Here is a 19965-nt window from a genome sequence, read left to right as displayed (position 1 = left end):
TGCCAGGGTTAGATAACACGAGGAGTATTGTCTGCTTATTTGTTTTGTTATTCATGAAATTGGCTGAAACAAAGTACATTACATTTATTATACATTATAGTACACTGTATGAGGGACTCAAAATATATACAAGTCTTAGATCCATGAGCGACTGCTGAAGATAAACATTCATGATTTCTTGCAACATTCACTATACATGACAATGTGAAGATCACCCACTCTGCCATCCTCACCTTGCGAGGTCCCAGTCCGGGACAGAGTGACAAATCCTCTTTGGATGCCTCCATGATGTTTGCCAGTGACTGGGAAAGATATTGAATAGCAAAAAAAATACGTGAGAAGACGCCATTGTCACATGATGGGAATAGCATTGTTAGAAAATATATTTTTTATTCGTGTTTGTCCATATTATGTATCAATAATATAGTCCTTTGTCAATCCACTGCTTGATGAAGACCTCTCCGCACCTTGTTGGTCATGGGCTTGTTTGACCATACTTTACTACTCAAAATTTCGATTTAAAGCTTTCGTGACTGCAGGGATTCATCTTCTTGGTTCTTTCGGTAAAGTCATGTAGAATGGAAATAATAAAATAAAACATAATAAAATAATTCTGTCTCCTCGACAGACATGTTCTCCACCTGAGGACGGCTGCTTGCGTTGTGGCCGAAACGTCGTGAGAATTATTTTATTGTTTTATTTTATTATTCACTACTCTAGTTAATGCATGTGCAGTGGTTTTTTTAATCATTTATATTATAAAAGAAAAATTTAGTTCATCTCTGATTTTGCTTTTCATTGAGGCCATCCCTCCATGCCATCACAGCTAGGAGGAGCTATTGCGTATTACATGTTTCCAACATGTACTATGCGTAATCACAATATTTTTTGTTCTAATTTTCAAAGAGCAACAACAGTGAATGACAAAATGCTGTGAAAATAATCTTACCCCAAAAGTGTTCAATAGGGTGATGACGTCTGTCTTATTCACGGACTTGATGGTGGTCAGGCAGTCGGTCATCTGCAGAGACGAGGCACGCCACAGCAATCGTGTCACTGCACTGTTGCAGTGGGGGATTTGGTGAAGGAAATCCCATTGCTCGGCTCCGATGCTGATCGTACCATTGGTGTTAGATGTGTGCTGAGATGAAGGTTCACACTACTAGTATGCTTGTTTACCCAGGAAAGCCTCAGTCTCATGAAGTTTTCACAAGGGGATCCTCCCTCCCAAGTTAATGTAATAGGTGACGATTGCAATGTACAGTATTTTCCAATTGAGTAATTTGTGGGTAATTTAACAAATTTGACAATTCTGGCCCATGACGCCGGCACACAATCGCCTACCCCCTTTCGAATGACATCGCCACGGCAACTTTAACGTCCACTGCATTATCTTCCTTGCTTAACCCTATCCCTAAGGACAGACGAGTCTTGTGTTTGGCCTCAGTCTGAAACGTGCAGAGCAACTTTTACCATCTTCTCTCACCCCCAGCCGGTGTTTCTGACTGCAGAGGCGTCTTGCAGTACTACTTTCATCGTGTGATCTTTACGGTCAATACACAGGCGGTAATCATCGCGCTGTTGTCACCGTCCATGCAAGTGTTTGAGAGACGCACGCGAGACAAGTAGTCCTGCTCCACACGCTCCTTCAGCAGGTCGGCCGGCTTGTTCTCGTATGCCTTGTACGTCTCCAGGTAACGGGCCACCTCCTCCGGGCTGTCGGCGTGCGTGCAGGGAAAGTATGAACAATGAAAACAAAAAGGCGTTGTTTTCTAATCCTAATTTATATTTGTACAGCGCCTTCACTCAAGGCGCTTGACAAAGCGTACAGAGCGGTGACACAGAATGGAATGATGTAGTTGACAGGGGCAGATTGAGGAATGAGAAGGATTGAGGAATGAGTGACAGGGATAGAGGGTACTTAAGGATCACGAAAGGGGAGGGATGGGAAAGTGGAAGGAAGAGGAAGGGAAATGGAGAAGAGGTGTGCTTTAAGAGAGGAATGGAAGGAGGTTAAGAAGGGGCTCTTGCTTAATGTACAAGGAAATATTATTACGGTGGAGGATGCGAGTAGGGAGAAGGACTGAAAACGGGAGTGGGCACAGGGAGAGGGAGGGACAGAGAGACAGAGAAGATTGGAAATGAAGAGAACAAGAGGCGACACGGAGAAAATGGGGGCGAGAATACTCCTTGGAATATTTAACCCAAAAAATAAGCAACTCTTGCAGCTACACACAGAGGCTGTGTCCCGGGTTGTACAAGCTTGAACAGTCCATCATCAGCCACGGTCTATCCACTGTTGAATGAAGACTTCCCCAAACCCTCGCCATCTCTCGTGGTCCTGCGATGAGGTATTACATTTCTTTGTATAGAATAAATGTCTACTAATTTTGTTCCAACAACTGACCTTGCTGCATGATGTCCACAGTTATACATGTCGTTTTTCACACTGTGAAACTTTTAGTGATGACCAAAAAAAAATACTTTAACATCACATTTTGGAGCACTGGAGTGATGTCAGTGACTTAAAGTATTTTTTTTTATCTTTTCCCAGTTGTGTTCCCAGTGTTGCTGTTGGCATCATGTCTTGAGAAATAGAATCTGATGGGGAAACCTCTGGAGCAGCACGCCCCATCTGGCAGAAAGGTCCGTTGAAGAGATTTTTCACAGGCCTTCAAGTCTTTTAATTGGATTTTTAAAATTTACAGAGTAGGAAGCTCACTTTCTCAACTGCTTGGGAATGCAAATCTATTTGTACATGACAGTCAAAATTATGTTAAATTTTCCTGAGCTGTAATTCATCCAAATGGAAATATATGATGGGATTTTGTGCAGTCAATTCACTACCCTTGAGAAAGCAGTTTAACCATGGGCACCTTCCTGCATTAGAACCCGAGACCTCAGTGGTGCAAGCTTAGCTCTCTGACCTCTGAACCACCCAGCCACCTGTGCACTAGTTTCAGTAACATCACTATGGTGATGACGGATTGTCTATTGTAAGCTTCAGGAACAAAACCGCCCTATTAACAAACATTAACCGTGAATAAGAACAAAACCCTTACAAAGAAAACACACACCATGAACTCAACATTAACAAGCTCCAAGCACTATATTGCATCCCTTCACATGTGTAAATGCAGAGGCATATGTGGGTATTGGCACAGCGGTTAGTGCACTGCCAAATGATCCTGGTTATCTGAATTCAATTCAAACGCTGCCAAGCTTCCTTTATTAAAGCTCTTACCTCCAGGCCAGAATGAGAGTGCACTCTGCCAGAATGCACATCTTGGCCAGCTCCTTGAGTGCTTGGTGTGGGTCCTTCTGCTCGCACCACACATGAAGCAGCCCCCTGATCAGCAGCAGCGACGCTCTCTCCAGCAAGGCTTATGGGGATGATTTCAAACACAAGCTCGACAATGCTCTACGGCCGCCTTATGCGAGCTCCTGTGGAGGGCTTCTCGGCACTTCACAACACAAAACCACTGATGTCCTTTTCTTGCCCCCCCCCGCCAATGTGTGCAGATACTACCGACCCTATTGTATGTCTTTATTGGAGGAGGGTGGAGTCGACAATGTTTGGATACCTATTGGATCAACTTAGTTGACGGACAAACAGAACGCCGAGCTTTTATAATAGATAAATCGTGACTGAGTAATGTCAAATCTAATGATCGTCGAGAAGATGTAAACGATGGACAACTGGTACATATTATTATCACCGAGTTACAAGACTCCGGTGCTCAGATGAAGCGAGGTGCTCAGCTTGCATATCGGGGCTATAGAGATTATCGCACCACCGTGAGAGATACGACGGCTTGGGAAGGCCTTTATCCAGCAGTAGATAGGTCATGAACGAAGATAATCAAATTACGATGCGCTTATCTGCTTGAAGCGCGGACATCGTAGATTCTAGGAAGCAACCTAGTAAACGTACAATGTTGGGGTAAAAATATTGGCGTGCATTTGGTACCGCTGACCCAACATTGGTCCAATGTTCCCATGTTTACTGGGAATTTCCACCAATTTTCAGGTTATCCACATTTCCACACTGATAATTATAGGATGACATTGCTTTCAATTCTGGGTTATTCCTCTCGTGCATGCTCCTCGGTGGATTGCAGGCATGGGTTTGCGTGCGCGCTTCCGTTGCACGGCGCTGGTGCAGAATCTCACCACGTCGACCTGCACCAGAAGCACGCGGAGGTCGAACGCCTGACCCAGCTGCTTGAGGCGCTCGTGGACGTAGTTGGGGTTGAGGTTGTGATACCGCAGGCTGCGGGGGACAGATGGTCACTGCCGGCGGCAACAGGAACTCGTGCGTTCGCTGGCACCTCTAGGCAATTGCAGCATGGAGCCACTTTGGTGGCAGCAGCGGATGCCACAGATCCAGCTGATCGGAAGTTTTAGCATCTTAATCAAGGGTGCTACCGAGGTTGAAAGTGGAGCGAATACCTGCGATATTTAGACCATGGAATCAAAATAGATTTGTGCATTTTTCTCATTTCCGTTTTAGTAATGGATGCTAATTTGTACATAAAGATTTTGACCGTTGAAAATCATCCCTTAATCTTTTTCACAGTCAATGTCTCTTAACTTGTGCATGATCTCTAATCTCGCCACTGTGCGGCACCATGGTGGTGAGATGTTAACTACCTTGCCTGGTATGCAGGTCGTGGGTTTGATCCCAACCTTGACGCCTGTATATTTTAAGTTTGCATGTTCTATCTCTCCGTGGTCGAGTGGATTTTTCTTCCGGTTCTCTGGTTTTTCCCTCCACATTTAGAAATATGCGTTTAGATTTGGCTGGTATAAATTTCCACATGATAAGCCGCCTTTGTTGAGCAATAATTTGTGGCCAGGTCGCTTCTAAAAAAGAGCTGTATATCTCAGTGGGCCTTAGTAAAATATTTGTTTTACAGTTCAGTTTAATCCACGTGTTCCTCCTCCTCTGCAGCGGCAGCCAACGGAGAATAACACTTAAAATTATATTCACCACAGAGATGAGGGGATGAAATCAGCTCGCATGCAGGGGCCAGATGGATGATTGCTTTGCGAGAATGTGAGAGATAGCGGCAGATGGCAGGCGCCTACATTATGCAGTGGACTGATTGAGGCTCATGATTACGGGTACCCTTGCAACGCGAGCAAGAGCAAGGAAATGTTTCTACACCTGGCATTGGCTCCTCCTTGGCCTGTGTGTCTCACCTGAGGAAGAGTGCGCAGGAAGTCTGCCCCATTACATAGTCTGGGACCACGTCCGCAATCTCCCAAGGCACGTTCCGCACAAACTTGAGCACGGGGTTCCCACGCTGCCAATATCACCGCAGCAGCAGCAGCAGCAGCGGGATGCAGCACAATGTTACCATGCATTAGAATCTCCTCTCTCACACGCCTCTTACTTCCCCATAATTTCAATTCCCCATGTCATAACAAGACGAATACACATTTCTTACACTACTAATGAAGTAGTATAAGATACTGTATCACGGGAAATAACATTTTTATATTAAGCCAGAAGTTAATGAAAATAACACAAAGGTATATTTTTTATGAATTGAGATTTGAGTACCGTGGATGTTATAAATGTTTCACATTCATAGCTGGTGGTAGGTCCTTGCAATCCCAGTCACAAGGAATCTAAAGGAGTTTCCATAGAGTAATAGGTTTTTACCCTTTCAACTGGTACAAAAACTGACACCTTTATACAAGGGATCATGTTTGCAATAACCACAACACAAGCAATCAAAATGCAAACAAAAAAGAGTTTCCATATCTTCCATTAAGCTTGTAAGGCATTTGTCCAGTTCCCTAATGGACTGAACTGTTTCGTTGCCTTTAGGAAGCTGTGGGAGGAACATTTGGTGAACACGCTGCCTGCCACGCACTCACCAAAAACAAAAGATTCCCCGTATAGCCTGAAAGACTGTAGGAGCAAGTGCTGTTAGTACCAATGAAGGCTGGCAAGGCACATGAGGGGGTGGATGGCCAATTTCATGCCCGGCCACCTTAGTCTCACCAGTGGCGATGTTAACATATCGTACCATAACCGGTTCAGATAATCGTCACTGTTGTTGGTGCCCGTGAACGGGAATCAAACTTGGGTCGCCGGGTTTGTAGCACGGCACGCTAATCACTTCACCACCACTCCCCGCAATCACCTGTCGGGGGTTCACCAGCAAGCTGTTGCTCTTGCCGGCCGCCTTGGGGGCCACAACGGCCATGGCATCGACACCACCTGCAGCTCTACTTGCACCCAAAGCCTCACGTTTCCCCACAGCCTCTCGGCTTCTCACCACCTCGACGAGCGGACTGTCAGCAGCTTGGGCAGGCATGCTGGTCTCCTGGTCTGGGCACCCTGTGGGAGCAAGGTTAGTGTGCGTCATCGCGTGCACACAGGGCAGAGCGTATCAGAATGAGGGGGCCCACTCCCAATGTCCGTGTCACGGAGCTCAGCATACTTTTCTGTTTACACACAATAGCCACCCTAAATCAATTTCCATGTTTCTATAACTTAATTTTACTATGAATGGTTTCTAATAGTAAATTGTCCAAGTCATTGTTTGATACAGGCCATTTATTTGGTTTAATATTGACAACCTATGTGTGCTTATATTTATTCTGCTGTAACTTGGTTATTTTTACTTAAATTTTTATTGTTTTTGCTTCTATCTAATTTTTTTCATCATTGTACTTGGTTTTTTGTTCTTGCTTTGGTAATTTTGGTGACCCAGGTTACTCTTACAAAGGAGACTATCCTGGTCCCTTGAGTTCCAACCTGTTTACACAAAAATAAACTTGGCACTTGCCTGGATTTCACCCTACAAGAAAAGAGATGGGATGAGTGAAATACTCTCAGGGGATCCACTCCATTTCTACTTATGCCAGCTCACGAAGTTATTGACAAGTGTCTCCTAGCCCATCAGGTTACCTACAGAGGATTACAAGGTGACCTAATGCTCACCTGCCTCATCATCCACAAACATCAGACAGCCCAAGCATCCAGAAGACACAGAGGGTAATGACACCATCTTCTCAAGAGTAGACAAATAGAATCCCGTCTAACACAACAGCTCTTTGTTTAGAGTTAAAAAGGTGTAAGCGCAAGGTCTAGCAGTGGATTGATCACAGCTGATATTAATCATCATGAAACAAATTCGAATACCAAATAGCACTGATGTCGTTCATTCCAGCCAAGACGCTCGCTAATACCCAAACCTGATGACACGGCCCAGCGGTTGGTAGCGCATTCGCCGCTCATTGTAGAAGTTCCTGGTTCCCAGGCTGCCCTGATTATTGCCAGTGTCATGGTACAGATTTTACAAATTTGAAATATTACCTGCAAATTACTCAATTGGGATTACACACAGTAGCATCGCCTCCTACTGCTAAACTACTGCAAACTACTTGAAACCCAGCAGCGCCTTCCTTCGTGACAGTCTTAGGCGATACCAGGGGTTGGGCAACCAAAATAACAAGGAGCCATTTTTGTTCGAATTCGGTGAAAAACACAAACTTTCAAGAGCCGCAATGCACGTGAATACCAGACGGTGGTCCTTAATAAATAATATCACGAAGCAGTCCTTAAAGAACCACATGTGGCTTCGAAGTCGCAGGTTGCCGACCCCTGCGACATACGACTTACACGAATACCAAAACATACTAAATTATAACCACCATTATTAGAAACTGAACGACACAAATCCACAGGCTGATTACAGGACCTGTGGAGTCTGTCGCTGCGTCTCTGCCGAATGCCTTTGACGCTTCTGCTGGAGTGGCCTTGTCCGCACCCCCGGCCTGTGGGCCAGGTTCACTGGGCCCTGCGGGGTTGCTGCTGGCTGGCTCGGAGGGAGCTGGCGGCTGCTTCTTGCTCTGCTCCATGACGTAGTCGGCATAGCCGCCCTTATGTGGCCCCGGTGGTGGCCGCTCCTCTACGATGTCTTTTTCAGCTGTCTTTGTGAGGCCAGATCTGAACAGAGGCCGTGGCTGCACAAGAAACAAGTAACGCTCAGTCAAGGGAAAAATGTATCAAGCTTGACATCTGAATGTTTACGCATATCAGAACAGATTATTCTAGATGTATAAATGTCTGCAACCATAGTGAGAACATTGTTCAACGGGCTCAAATGTAAAACAATATCAACAGATTATATGTATGCGTACCAACACAACTACATATCTATGGTAAATTGAATTCCCAAATGTTAAGAATGTTCACACCGACACCAGTTCTGTTCATAATAGTCCAGTTGTTTTGGGTTAGATCGTGTAAATATATAAATGTGTCGTAAATATATAAATACATTTTAAATGGCGTGGCTTTGCTCTCCAACACACCGGTGTGCTGTACTGGTAACGAATTGGCATGTTCTGTTTACGTGACAAACCTTACTAATTGGCTGTGTCGGGTGGTGGCGGGTTTAACGACACATTTATATATTTACGCGATCTAACCCCAAACAACCTAAATTATGGATGACATTGGTCGCTAAAGCCTACTCCGTGTTACACCAGTTCTCAAGTCCCATGATAAGCAACTTCATTTGTCGCTTCTGAAAGAGCGCGATATAGCTCAGGAGCCCAAGCTTGGGTCAAATAAAATAAGTTAATGTTTTTATTTTATTTTTTTACATTTATATTATTTTTTTATTTCCCTTCTACGTGACTTTACCGAAAGAACCAAGAATATAATTTTAATGGTTTCGTTAACAGCTGAAGATGCAAGGGAAAGGGAGCGTGACGGATGTGGGGAGCGGTGGCGCAGCGGTTAGCGCACTGCGCTGTGAACCCGGCGAGCCAAGTTCGATTCCCGCTCACGGCCACCACCAACAACAGCGGCCAATGTGTTGACTCGGTCCTGACTCCCGAGCCTCCCCTAGGTCGACTCAGCCCCGAATGGAGACCCCGATTGCAGGAGAGTATAAACCACCGCCGCTCCACGTTGGCCACCACATGCGCTACTCGCTCACGTCAACTGAACCCCCCCCCCTAAAGGCCGCTGTGAGGGCTACAATTGGGGAGCTTCGCCTCGACGTGAGACAGCGCCGACGATGCCCAGCGTGGCCACGTCCGTCAGCACTGGGCACGTCACCTCAGACACCCGCCTCTCGTACACGTCCTCCACCCTCGGAATGTCAAACTTCTTGGCGTCCATGTCGCTCACCTCCACCGCACACGCGGGAATCTAAACGTTAATTATAAACATTTATAAACAACAAAATCCATTCATTCGCAACACCGCCGCCGCCACAGCGGAGTTCGTGCCGAGACGGTCTCAACGGTGTCAGCTGGGGGACGCGACGGAAGACCGCAGAGGCCAAAACCTGGGCGAGATACGAAATCGCGTTTTCTGATCGCGAGCGCCGCCACGCGGCCGCCGAGGATCGGACACGCGTTGGATGGCGTTGCCACCTGTCCGTGTTTGACTGGATTGATAAGCTCAGATTCCTTAATTGTTGAGGATTTCGATTTATTTGAAGAGATTGGTAAAATTGGTCATTTTCATTACCGGTAACCGCATGTTCACAACATGTGAACATCATAGGACCTCCTTTGCCAGTACCAACATGAGAATAGTTGTTTTACCCTTTTTTCTGGCAACAAAAAAACACCTTTTACAAGGAATCGTGTCTGCATTTATCACAGTACTTGTACATGTTGTGGCCTGGCTCTCCAACACACCGGTGTGCTGTACTAGTGACGAATTGGCATGTTCTGTTTACGTGACAACCCTTACGAGTTGGCTGTGTCGGGTGGTGTTGGGTTTCAACGAAAATATATATTTACTGATGATATTGGTCGCGAAAGCCTACGTTTTAAACTGTTCACATGTTGAGAATATGTTTTCCCCCCTTTTTTATGGCAACAAAAAAAGACCTTTTACAAGAAATCATGTCTGCATCTCATTACTCTGATAGGCCATTGTCTTTGTGCTGTACGCCTTTTGGCGTCCTCTGGTCTAACACCGTTTGAGACGAGGCTCAATAGGAAAGCTGTCTGGTGTGGACCAATCAGTTTCAAAGACAATGCATATATTAATTCTAGATTTGAAGCTTTCGTGACTGCAAGGATTCATATTCTTAGGTTTTTTCGGTAAAGTCACGTAGGTAAAACATCAAAATTAATTAAAATAAAACAAAAATCACGACGTTTCGGAGGCAACACAAGTCTCCGTCATCAGGTGGGACCGTCACAGCCGAATTAGCTGCATCAAGTGAGGCAATGATTCAAGATGTAATCCCTTATAAGCAAGTTGAAGGGGGGAGGAGAGGGGGTGGGCTCATCAGAATGTGGTAGCCAATGAATGGAAACATATCGGGAGGGAGGGGGGCGGGGCTCAAAGACAGCACGGAGTGCTCAACACATGATACACATGATAGACAAAAGAACGAAAATGCCCATGTTTATACCAATGCTGGCTGAACAGTGAAGAGAGTACTGTTAAAAATAACTGGGGATGTTAACACTCGGTAAAGTAAAGTAAAATAGTGCCTGTCAGATAAGATGGTCCAAAAAAATGTAATTAAGTATTTTTTGCGTGGTTGATAACATCTTTCCAATGATTACTAAGTTTGTACCCATCATCACGGTTGAAATTATGTCTGTGTTTGTATATTTGTATGGCTTCGTGTACAAACCTTTGATGGTAGCCGGGAGGTTTGCAGAGAACCTTGGTTCTCTACCACATTCTGATGAGCCCCCCCCGCTCCTCCCCCCTTCAACTTGCTTATAAGGGATTACATCTTGAATCATTGCCTCACTTGATGCTGCTAATTCGGCTGTGACGGTCCCACCTGATGACGGAGACTTGTGTTGCCTCCGAAACGTCGTGATTTTTGTTTTATTTTATTTTATTTTCATTAATTTTGATGTTTTACCTACGTGAATTTACCGGAAAAAACCTAAGAATATGAATCCTTGCAGTCACGAAAGCTTCAAATCTAGAATTAATGCCCTCTACGGGGAGGAATTCCACCTATCTGTTAGAGTTTTTAACAGACAACGAGACAAGAAGTCACAGCTTCTCGAGACGCTGGCCTTCCTCAAGAGATGCCGAGATAACAAGGTAATACCCATCGCTTTCACACTCACATCCGCTGCTGTGTCCTCACCGAACTCTAAACAGATCTTATTTAAAGCTAGCCTATCACTAATCTCGGAGAGAATAAGGTTACTCCGATCTGAACTCGATAATTTAGACAAGACTCTCTTACAAACACATTTAATGTTAACACAAAAAATGTCACCTTCTGATTGGAACCACGTTGATAACATGACTTCTGCTTCTGCTGACTCAATGTCAGCCAAATGCAAAGCTAACCTGATTTCTAAATTCAACCTCCTATCTAAGAAGAAACTAGAGCCACACATCGCAAAGCTGGATGTTAACAAGACCGTGATTAATCAGAGTAACATCCCAATTTCTGACACTCTAAAAACGGTACTGGCCAAAGGACTAAATTTCGCCGTCACCCCTAAATATATACCAGTAGAGGATATGATTTCTCAGATTGATGTAGCCCTCAGAGGCATAGGACACATCCATGCGGATGTAGCAAGAGCTGAAATAGCTACTATTCTTAAGAATGCTAAGAAACCCACTAGTAACATCAGCAAAAATGAACGTTCTGAACTCGCGGACCTAAAAAAGAGAGATGATATAGTCATCCTCTCGGCAGACAAGGGCAATGCCACGGTCATCATGGATAAAGATTCATACAACAACAAAATCCTGGACCTTCTTAATGATGGGAGTTACTCCAAAATTAAAAACGATCCTACTAAAAGCCTAACGACGAAAACCAACAGTATCATCACGAGTTCGACTTCCCTAATCGAACCAATCAAACGTCCCTCTCTAAAACCATCGGCGGCAAGACCTCCCAGACTCTATGGTCTTCCCAAAATCCATAAGGAAGGCACCCCGCTACGACCCATTGTGTCGACGATAAACTCTCCTACGTACAAACTAGCCCGTTTTCTATCAGATACTCTGCTCCCCTTCACAGGCAAGACCTCTTCGGCAGTACTCAACTCAACCCAATTAGTCTCTATGGTTAAGGACATGGTACTATCACCTGATGACATCCTCGTCAGCTTTGATGTAGTATCTTTGTTTACCAAAGTCCCAGTACCAGACACCCTAACAATAATTGAGGACTTAGTCCAACATGGATTGAATTCTGATGCACCTGCGCTGGTTAGGCATTGCCTCACCAACACCTATTTTACCTGGAATGGCACCTTCTACAAACAGAATGAGGGTACCCCTATGGGCTCCCCTTTGTCACCAGTTATAGCCAACATGTTCATGGAAAAGTTTGAATCAGACGCCATCCAGACATCCACCCTGCGTCCTTCCCTGTGGAAGAGGTATGTGGATGACACTTTCGTCATCTGGCCACATGGCCTCCCAGCATTGAACCACTTCTTGGACCACATCAATTCTAGACACCCATCCATCAGATTCACCATGGAAGTGGAGAAAGACGGTAAACTACCATTCTTGGATATTCTGTTTGAGAGGAGGCCTGGCGGATCCTTGGGACATTCTGTCTACAGGAATCCACCCACACAGATTCCTACTTGAAACCGGATTCCCACCACCACCCATCTCAAAAGAATTCTCTCATCAAAACGCTATACCACAGAGCCCATGGCATTTCTGACAAACACCACCTGATCGGTGAATTAAGACAGGTACATCGGGCCCTCAGGATGAACGGATACTCTGACCGTACTATCCGCCAAGCTGTCTCTCCCACCACACAGAAACAGCCACATGAAACTCCGACCAAAACCATCACGTTACCATACATAGCAGGCGTGACCAAAAAGATCTCCAAAATTCTAAACAAACATAAGATCCAAGTCCGATTCAGTACAGTGCATAAAATCCGTGATCTGATTCCATCTGTGAAGGATGTCGTTCCTGACTTACAGTATCCTGGAGTCTACAAATTGAGTTGCATTTGTGGTGATTGCTACATTGGAGAAACGAAACGTCATGTTTTTGATCGTGTCCGCGAGCACAAGTCAGATCTGAAACACGGCAGAACTGATTCTTCTGCCGTTGCCGATCATTGCTACAACTCGGTGGGCTCTCATGAAATTGTCTTTTCCGAGACCAAGGTTCTCTGCAAACCTCCCGGCTACCATCAAAGGTTTGTACACGAAGCCATACAAATATACAAACACAGACATAATTTCAACCGTGATGATGGGTACAAACTTAGTAATCATTGGAAAGATGTTATCAACCACGCAAAAAAGACTTAATTACATTTTTTTGGACCATCTTATCTGACAAGCACTATTTTACTTTACTTTACCGAGTGTTAACATCCCCAGTTATTTTTAACAGTACTCTCTTCACTGTTCAGCCAGCATTGGTATAAACATGGGCATTTTCGTTCTTTTGTCTATCATGTGTATCATGTGTTGAGCACTCCGTGCCGTCATGTGTTGAGCACTCCGTGCTGTCTTTGAGCCCCGCCCCCCTCCCTCCCAATACGTTTCCATTCATTGGCTACCACATTCTGATGAGCCCCCCCCCCTCTCCTCCCCCCTTCAACTTGCTTATAAGGGATTACATCTTGAATCATTGCCTCACTTGATGCAGCTAATTCGGCTGTGACAGTCCCACCTGATGACGGAGACTTGTGTTGCCTCCGAAACGTCGTGATTTTTGTTTTATTTTATTTTCATTAATTTTGATGTTTTACCTACGTGACTTTACCGAAAAAACCTAAGAAAAATGCATATATTATCAGAGTGTGTTTTTTGCTTTCATTCTGACCACAAGTATTGTGGTTAATGGGCATCAAAATGGCGGCCGTGTCTCCTCCCGCGAAATGGCGGCCCCCGACCGCGTGGTCTCCAGCGCGGGAACCCCGACTGCAGGCGGCCGCTCCATCATCCCCGCGCGACTTTGCGGCTCGTCCCCGGCTGCGTCGGCTCCCGAAGTCGCCACTCTCTTCTTCGACGTCAAGTCAGCGACGGTCAACCGGAGCCGATCCGCCTCCATCATCAGGGCTCGACACTCCTCCGACGCAGGTGCCACAACCTCTGCACCCTCGGACTTCATCACCGGGTTCCCGGCTCCCAGGGCTGCTGGGGGAAGTCCTTGGCCATCTCCCTTCTCCATCTCTGAAGATGCTACAGGTGGGTTCTTACTATTTCCTTTCTTCGGGATTTTACAATAGCCGCTTCTGACACCACTGTAATGTAGCTCTCAGAGACACCGTCTTGTCTTCCTGTATATTTATTATTAACAAAGTCCACTGATAACTCAACGAGTAACCGCGAGTGACTATGTACACTTGGGTAGTTAGACGACTCCATTCTGAGACAACATAGCTTATAGTCTCAAGACAACTTGCAGACGATGGAGACAACCCAATCCATGGCGATGACGACGGCAGTTCCCCACACCAAGCAGCCCCAAGCCCCGGCTCGCGCTGGTTCTTATCCTCACCCGGTCCGGCTACGCCCTTATTCCAGAATTCTCCTCACCGCACTTGGTTCTGCCGATCACCGCCCTTATTACACTTTCCCGCCATTGGATTCCATGCACCCCCTCACGTGACCCTGTCAACACTCGTCCCATCAATCATCATTAGCACGTCCATTAGTAACCATGGTCTCAGGGAACCATACCCTCCTGCTATTGCTCCACACTGTCTTTAGTCTTTACACATGTACCCTCGTCTCGTCCTCTTCGTTCCCAATCCTCTCTCTCTCTCTCTCTGTCCTTCATTCTCCCATATTCTGTCATTCTCCCTCCTCACACTCCTCTACTGGAATCAACTCCCCTGTACATTAAGCAGCACTCCCCATAGACTCAACGCTGCCCATAGGCTCAACATGGGGTGGAGCGCTCCCGCGACGAGGTAGTATATAGTGTACCGTGTGTAATGTACCGTATAGTGTACCTGTGTGTAGTGTATAGTGTACCCTGTATGTAGTGTACAGTGTAGTGTACCCGTATGTTTCATGATAGTGCTGTGGGACTCACCAGCAGACTTGGCCCATCATCCAACGTGCAAAAGGGAGTGCTGATTGGTCGACTTTCCAATTCAAACTTCTCAAGTTCCACACCCAGTGTGCTACAATCTGCTGTAGAATGCCGACCCCTACCTGGCCGTGTTCATCAATTGTTGTAAAGCCTCGCAAATGGTTGTGCTGTAGATCTTGTCAGTTCTTCCTCCGTCCTACATCCACATGATCAGGGAAGAACACGTTCATTGCCATAATGCTGCTGATTTCGGGTATCGAGCCAAACCCTGGACCAGGGCTCCTCAACGTAGTCAGCAAGATGGCACTGATCTAGGATCTGATCAACGATTGTGAACTCAACATATTGGCCATTACTGAAATATCGGTATATGATGACTCACCGTGAGGCTGCACCTAACGGATACGCTATTGTACATTAGGACCATCATGGGAAACCTGACACTGGCAGCCCGCATGGTGGTGGGATCGCACCGATTCACCATGGATACATCTGCGTGAATGTCCCGAGTGACTCATTAACAATAACGTAATTCGCACTGCTGCTTGTGAACATAACGAACAGCATGTGGCAGGTTACGATTGCTGTCATCTATCGAACGCCGTCTTCACCACTGTCGTAATTATTTTCCAAGCTTTCCGGTCTGCTAGTCGGTGGGTCGGTCACTTGGCTCTCACTACATCATGTGTGCCAGGCCGACTGGTTATTGTGGTAAAATCAACAATGGTCTTGCCGAGATTATCGACAGTCACAGTTTAACCCAGCATGTCAGCGGTGCAACATGTTGCTCAGGAAATATACTGGATCACATTTTTCACATCCACCGATGCTGTATTGTGACTTATATTGTTATCGAAGACGTGAGTATTTCAGATCAGTCTCATGACGTGGAAAGTGGTATTATCGATTATTCGCCCACCCATCACAACAATATCATACAGAGACTGGAAATTACAGAAAATCCGGTCATCATTGGCGTGTCTAATTTCTGCAAAAACAGCCGATTTATTTGCATCTCAATTAGAAAATTACATCACTCCTGTCAAGCACAAATAGCATGCAGTCACTGGCTATCACCGGAAGCTTGAGTGTCTTGGGAAAGAAACTGGTTTTGACTTAGAGCAGCCTGCAGATCTGCCAACCGACTTCTTGAGTCTCGCAGATTGTTATATGCTCTGCACGTCAATGAGTCAGCTCGCGATCCTCGTGCTCTGTGAAAGGTCTGCTGCACTCCAACCACCCATCAACTTGTCAACTAGTACTTGCGATGTTCTTTGGCAATAAAATAGTGACAATCAAGATGGCAGTTTCTAATTTGAAGGCAAATAATTCTCCCAGTCTGTCATCTTAAGTTAATCAACCTGGAAACAATGTACAACTCGAGACCCTGGCACCAACATCGGTGGCAGAGATGTCGATGTTCATCGCACGGTTGCCAAATAAGACATCTTTGCTCGACTACATCTACACGTCAATTACAAATCCATGGTTGGATGTGCTTGCGCGACGGATTGCACACCTTGCAAATCTTTGTTCAGCGAGGGCTGCATCCCAGACCAGTTCAAAATAGCACAAGTAACACCACTCGTTAAAAAAGTTGGCCTAAGCCATAGTGACCCTACAAACTATCGCCCAATCTTAAACCTAAGTACGGATTCAAAGGTCATACAGTGTTTGTATCTGAAGCGGTGACTTCCCCACGTTGCTGCAATGGGCAGATTCAATCCATTGCCATCGGCGTAATGGAAGTTCCACAGCACTGAGACTTCTCTACTAAAGATCACTGATGGCCTCTACAAGATCATGAATGACTGGTGCGCCACAGAATTGGTAGGCCTCGATCTCTCAGCTCCCTTCGATATAATTGACCACGAGATACTCATCGGGTAGTATGTCGGGTACAGCACTGGGGTGGATTGAGTCATACCTACATGGTTAATCACAGTTCGTCAAGCTGGCTGAAAAACAGTCATCACGTATGCCTAGTGCCTAGTCGGCATATCACAGGAGTCTGTCCTCGGGCCCTTCCTATTTTCAGCATACGTTTCTGCTATCGCCGATGTCATCTCATCGCATAATATCAAGTTCCATCAATATGCAGACGATACACAATTGTACACCACAGTGAAATCAAAGTTAAATATGGAGAGCCTCGACAACCTCGAAGATTACACTCGAGTGGTGCATGTGTGGTTTGTACGAAACGAAATGCTGCTTAATCCATAAAAATCTGAGGTTCTGTTGGTTGGATCTCAGGCAAAACCATTCTTGGGAGGATCAGATGTGGTGGTCGCAAACTCTAGTATTTAGTTTTATACTCATCTAAAGAGCCTCGACACCACACTCGACTAGAATTAGTCACTTAATCACCGCATGCAAAATGTAGTCAAGTCCTGCAATTTTCATATGAACACTGTCCCACATCTGCAGCAGACAATCTATAGAACATTTGGTGGACGCTGCAGTAAGTAAGCAACTAAGCTTTGAATACCAGCAAGGGGCTACGGCTGTGCTACAAAACTACAAATACGTACTTAACATTGTAAATAAGCTCCTTCGCATGCTCCATTTTGTAGACGATTTATTTACCTTCTTGATGGATTCCACCATGTAGATCTTGAACAGTTGGCCCCCAATGTCGGCCCCCAATGTCGTCTACCTGCAGTCGTCCTTCAGTTCCCGAGCCAGTGTCCTGATCGCGGGCCTCACTCCCACTTATATACCAGCTCGGCCACACCCTGGTAACTTCCAGAACTTTCCCCTGGTAGATTCTTCCAGCAGACTCTATACCGTCTTATAATTCCCTTCTCGAACCTTTCCTCTTAGTACCCTGCACCTGTTTGCACCCATCTCTAGATATACAGATCGAGCAGGAAATTGCATGACATGGGAGTGATCGAAGAGTCAGGGGGAATGCGGAGGCAGCTTTTCTGAGTAGGTCCGAGGTCTAACACTGACCTGCTTGTGCGGACAGTGTTGCATTGTACCCCGTAATGGTCTTGTAGCCCATTCCAGCCTTGTGTAGGTCTACAATCTTGTCCCTGACATCATTGGAGAGCTCTTTGGTCTTGGCCATGATGGAGAGTTTGGAATCTGATTGATTGATTGCTTCTGTGAACAGGTGTCTTTTATACAGGTAACAAGCTGAGATTAGGAGCACTCCCTTTAAGAGTGTGCTCCTAATCTCAGCTCGTTACCTGTATAAAAGACACCTGGGAGCCAGAAATCTTTCTGATTGAGAGGGGGTCAAATACTTTTTTCCCTCATTAAAATGCAAATCAATCTATAACATTTTTGACATGCGTTTTTCTGTATTTTGTTGTTGTTATTCTGTCTCTCACTGTTCAAATAAACCTACCATTAAAATTATAGACTGATCATTTCTTTGTTAGTGGGCAAACGTACAGAATCAGCAGTCTTCCGGAACGGGAAGATTCTTCCAAAACGGGAAGAGTCTTCCGGAACAGGAAGAGTCTTCCAAAACGGGAAGAGTCTTCCGGAACAGGAAGAGTTCTGCAAAATACTTCCAAGCTTCCAATTTTTTTTACATAGGCCCATCACCCTCATCACCGTCTTGTTGGCCTCCTTACTGCAGCTGCCAAGAAGAGCACCCCCGAGGCTTCTGGAAAGAGTATACACTCCCTGCTAGAAAAAGAGACCCAGGACCTGCTCCGACAGTACAACAAGTCGGGCAGCCCCCAGGTTGGAAAGGTCCTGGTAGTCTTTAGACTCAGCTGGACGCTAGCGGTAGATGTCGTGTCTTAAAGGCCTGGACTTCACATACTCCTGCTTGTGTGCTACTTTTCCAACAGAATACCGGAACACGAGTCCTGGCCAACTCTATAGCCTCCAAACTATTTGAGAACACAAGGACCACTCGCCAAAAACATAAAGCAAGAGAACCATCGCCAATTACACCACACCATGGCCTAAATTTCTTCACAAGACCCGTCTGCCATCGGCACAGGAAGTGAGGGGGGGGGGGTCTGGCTGCAATTAAGAAAGACAAGGCTGCTGGCAGAGATGGTATCACCCCAGAATTCCTCCACTTAGGCCCTAGGGGACTCTGGAAAAGCTCTACACAAACCATGAAAAGTGGATGTATCTCAAAGGCATGGCATGAGGTGATGATCATTGCCATACCCAAACCGGGCAAGCCAATCGACCTGGGAAGTTATCGGCCAATATCAATCCTGTGCACAACCCTATAAACTCCTGGAACACATCCTCTGGAGAATCAGCCCCCCTCGTCGAGTCGGTGATCCCTGAAGAACAAGCAAAATTCCGGCCTGGATGCAACTGCTGTGACCAGGTTTTGGCCCTTGTGACACACATCGAGGCTGGAATTCAGAAGAAATTCAAAACTGGCGTAGCCTTTGTGGACTTGTCATCAAACTCTGACAATCTGAATTAAGGTCTTGATGTTGAAGCACACAAGGACCATTCCTTGCCTCAAAATAATACACTTGATTTGGACGATGCTGAGCAATAGGCGACTAAATTTTCTATATGGGCGACAAAGCCAGGTCACCCCGGTTCCTCAAAAATGGATTGCCACAAGGTTCGGTACTTGCGCTAACACTCGATGACTATACGAGCGACATGCTACCAGCCGAATCGTGAAAATTTATATATGTGCGGGATGACCTTGCCCTGGAAACGCAAGCAGCCACTTTCAGCGAGATCAAATCTTCTCTGAACCAAGATTTCTGTCAAATAAAGGCTCAAGCCAAATCCTCAAAACAGTCACTACATTTCATCTTGATAATAGGAGTACCAAGCACACTCTGAAAGTGACCTTCTGCAGTAACACTGTGCAACACCACCCCACTCCAACCTATCTCAGAGTGAAGCTGGACCGTATGCTAACCTTCCATGACCACCTTAAAAAGGTAGCTACCAAGACGAAAACAAGGGTCAACCTGGTCTAGAAACTGACAAGCACAAGC

At 45.7% G+C, this 19965-nt stretch overlaps 1 protein-coding gene across 3 annotated transcripts; it reads right to left on the bottom strand.

Annotated features, from left to right (window-relative positions):
* Positions 1 to 9283, bottom strand: ERCC1 (ERCC excision repair 1, endonuclease non-catalytic subunit). Of its 3 annotated transcripts, none has more exons than XM_078872326.1 (9): positions 9164 to 9283; positions 7722 to 7986; positions 6159 to 6355; positions 5206 to 5309; positions 4174 to 4273; positions 3245 to 3321; positions 1617 to 1716; positions 950 to 1021; positions 1 to 302 (listed from the first exon to the last, which is right to left on the bottom strand). In XM_078872326.1, exons 2-9 carry the CDS (start codon positions 7879 to 7881, stop codon positions 48 to 50), a joined length of 1065 nt encoding a protein of 354 aa, XP_078728452.1. In that variant the 5' UTR covers positions 7882 to 7986; positions 9164 to 9283; the 3' UTR covers positions 1 to 47. The 3 variants fall into 3 exon arrangements, with proteins under 3 accessions (XP_078728452.1, XP_078728443.1, XP_078728435.1); XM_078872317.1 differs by having other exon boundaries at positions 2 to 302; positions 6294 to 6355; positions 9092 to 9283; XM_078872309.1 differs by having other exon boundaries at positions 3 to 302; positions 9092 to 9283.
* Positions 9284 to 19965: the final 10682 nt, after the last annotated feature.

Source organism: Lampetra fluviatilis, chromosome 2, assembly GCF_964198595.1.
Source record: "Lampetra fluviatilis chromosome 2, kcLamFluv1.1, whole genome shotgun sequence".
Lineage (NCBI taxonomy): Eukaryota > Metazoa > Chordata > Hyperoartia > Petromyzontiformes > Petromyzontidae > Lampetra > Lampetra fluviatilis.
This window is presented reverse-complemented; position numbering and strand designations above follow the sequence as displayed.